Genomic DNA, 3164 nt, shown 5'->3' with positions numbered 1-3164 from the left:
TTTTTTTTTAAAATTTCAACATCGTGGGCTAAGTAGAGTTGAACAGCTAGCCTACAGCCTACAGTACGCTGTCTAGAGGCTGACTCACGTCCTTGTTGAGGTAAGACAAGAGGGACTCTGTTTCGTTGAGCAGTGTGACGCAGCATTTGCCGCGGATGTGTGTGGCTGGAAGCGTCTCCACCTGGCGAGACAGGAAGAGCTCGCGGTGCTTCAGCTGGTGCCGCAGCTTCTCCGGGATCTCCTCCATGCCCAGGCCGCCTGCGCCTACACCAGCCTGGTGGTTGTTGTTGTTGTTGGTGCTGCCATTGGTCGGGCTGTTATTCTCTGTGCCGTTCTCCTCCACCGGATCTTTGGCCGGGCTTAGCGGGCCACCGTTGGTTTCTCCATCCGGCTTGGGCGCTAACTCATCATCAATTTCTGGAGACAGAAAAAATAATAATAAGTTTGAATTTACAATTCTTCAAATGTTAATACAACAAGATTCTCCGTTTTCCGTTTTAGTAAAAGTTTAACGGCACTTGCAACACTATAAGGTCATATAAGTGCCGAAGATTAGATGTGTTACGAGAGAGTAACAAACATAAAAAAGAAGGAGAGATCAGGACGATACGTATTTGATAGGAAAGAAGGAGCAAACCACACCAGAGCACCCACCAACCACCCACAACAAGATTCTCCAGTGCCACACAGTCTTGGGATTGCCCATGCAGAAAGCTGAGCCGAAGAAGTGCAGAAGGTAAACACAACATGACCTTGTCTCCCACACAACCAAAAGGGCTCAGTATATCCACAGAGTATATATACAGTGTACATAGAGTGTGTGCGTGTGTGTGTGTGCGTGTGTGTGTGTGTGTGTGTGCGTGTGTGTGTGTGTGTGTGTGCGTGTGTGTGTGTGTGCATATATATATATATATATATATATATATATATATATATATATATATATATATATATATATATATATATATGAGTGTGTGTGGGTCGGGAGGGGTTAAGGCGACGTTTGCCAGTGCGTGTATATGTTCGTGTGAACATATGTCTGTGTGAGTGTGTATGCGTGTGTGTGTGAGTATGAGAGTGAGTGTGTGTGTGTGTGTGTGTGTGTGTGTGTGTGTGTGTGTGTGTGTGTGTGTGTGCGCGCGTGTAAGCGCGGATGTGTATGTGTTTCGTTGCGGATTTGTGTGTGTGTGTGTGTTTCTGTGTAAGTGTGTGTGTGTGTCGGGAGGGGTTAAGGCGGCCTTTGCCAGTGTGTGTATGTCTTTGCGTGCGTGCGTGTGTGTATGTGTGTGTGTGTGTGTGTGTGTGTGTGTGTGTGTGTGTGTGTGTGTGTGTGTGTGTGTGTGTGTGTGCGCACGCACGTGGGTGTGTAAGCACACCTCTGAAGTCGGATGACAGGTCGGCGTAGTCCTCAAGGGATTTGATAACTTTAGGGATACTTTCAGTGTCTCGGGCATCGTCCTTGGTAGGAGACTACGCGCGCGCGCTGTGTGTGTATGTGTGTGTGTGTGTGTGTGTGTGTGTGTGTGTGTGTGTGTGTGTGTGTGTGTGTGTGTGTGTGTGTGTGTGTGTGTGTGTGTGTGTGTGTGTGTGAACATGAAATGGTGAAATGGTAGAGGTTTAACGCCCCTATCAATAGTATTGGGTTATTTAAGAGGCGAGATCATCTCCGGAAGGACCGAGACAAATAGGAAATTGAAATTTCGTGTAAAGTGCCTTTCCCAAGGACACAACGTGGGACATAGATGCAGCCATCACTCTCAGTGCAACAAGTCCTGTCCTTGCTCTGGTGATAATGTTCGTCACATGGTCTTTTGCCGAGAGGGTGCGGTCAAAGGTAATGCCCAGGTACTTCAATTCCTCTTGCCTTTCCAACTGCGTACCTTGTGGATGGGCGTTCAGTGCTCGAGTTGACGGGTATATAATTAAAGAACAGTCTGGAGCCTACGAGTGCACTACATCGAGCATGGCAATGGAGGTCAAGGCAATAACAGAGGCGCTGGAATGGATCAGCATGGAAGCGTATAAACATGCCCTGTTTGTCACAGACTCGATGAGCACCCTAGAAAAAATCAGGAGTGGGTGGCTCTACAGTGACTGGAGAGCTTCCATTGCAAATAGCCACCTCCTAAGAATTACATGGGTGTTCTGCCCTGGTCACGCCGGGGTGCACGGAAATGAGCGTGCTGATGAACTTGCCGGCAAAGCAACACCCAATGGCCGAATCATGCTCGACCCACCAATGGTGATCGCCAGATGCAAGGAGAGCCTTCTCAACCAAGAGGAGACAGACTCCCACACACTCAGCACAATAAAAGGAAAGTGTGTGCGGGGCACAGCGAAAAAAAGTTTGCTCCGAGGAGTGGTCAGGCGTGTCTCAAACCAGCTCCTCATGGAGACAATTAACAGGAAGACGCTGATGTGGACGCTGGAAAGGAGAGATGAGCAGCTATGGACATGTGCCGCCTGCTATGATTCTAGCTCTGGATCCAAGTAAATCCAACAACGTGGGAACGAGCTGGGATAATAATAGTTTTAATCTCACGATGACGGATCCGTAGCCTTACCACTAAGCTATCAACGCCTCTGTGTGTGTGTGTGTGTGTGTGTGTGTGTGTGTGTGTGTGTGTGTGTGTGTGCGGTTGCAAAAACGTACAAACCCTATGAGTGTGGTTTAATTAAGAGAATCTACATTCGTATGTCAATATGTTAGTCCCCACAGCAGAGAAGAAATCGATATCGTTTGAAAATCTCATCAGTCCTACACCAATGGAAATGTATCGGCTGACCATATATTTTCCCCTGCATTCAGCAGCTGTTTTTCTTTTCTTCTTTTGGTCCTTACCAGGTCTGACTATAATAATGCCTTTTTTGTGGGGTGTGCACTTACCCGATTTTGCAGAGTTTATACATGTGTAATTGGTCGCTTTTAAGCACAAGGGGCTATCCCGAAAAATGCTGTTTTGAGAAAATCGGAGGTAAAGTTTTTGCCCCTTGTTCAGTTTCTTTAAAAGACAAGGAGAGTTTTCTCTATAACCAAACAAATATACACACCAGTGCACAACCTTTTCCTACAGGTTGGGCAATGCCCACTTTTGTTGCAGGTCAAGATATCAGGAAAGCTGAGAAATCTGGGTTAGCCCGCATGTTCTTTTAAAAGCGACCAA

General features: G+C 47.0%; 1 protein-coding gene across 3 annotated transcripts in view; it reads right to left on the bottom strand.

Annotated features, from left to right (window-relative positions):
* The window catches only part of LOC101846950 (metastasis-associated protein MTA3), a 61270-nt gene that overhangs the window by 20442 nt on the left and 37664 nt on the right, over positions 1-3164 (bottom strand). For all 3 annotated transcript variants that reach the window (XM_005093385.3, XM_005093383.3, XM_005093386.3), the window contains one exon: positions 89-417. In XM_005093385.3, the coding sequence (XP_005093442.1) occupies positions 89-417 (329 nt within the window). The remainder of the gene's footprint in view (positions 1-88; positions 418-3164) is intronic.

This window comes from Aplysia californica, unplaced genomic scaffold (genome assembly GCF_000002075.1).
Source record: "Aplysia californica isolate F4 #8 unplaced genomic scaffold, AplCal3.0 scaffold00062, whole genome shotgun sequence".
Taxonomy (NCBI): Eukaryota; Metazoa; Mollusca; class Gastropoda; order Aplysiida; family Aplysiidae; genus Aplysia; species Aplysia californica.
The sequence above is the reverse complement of the archived record's forward strand: the minus strand, read 5'-3'. Positions and strand labels throughout refer to the sequence as shown.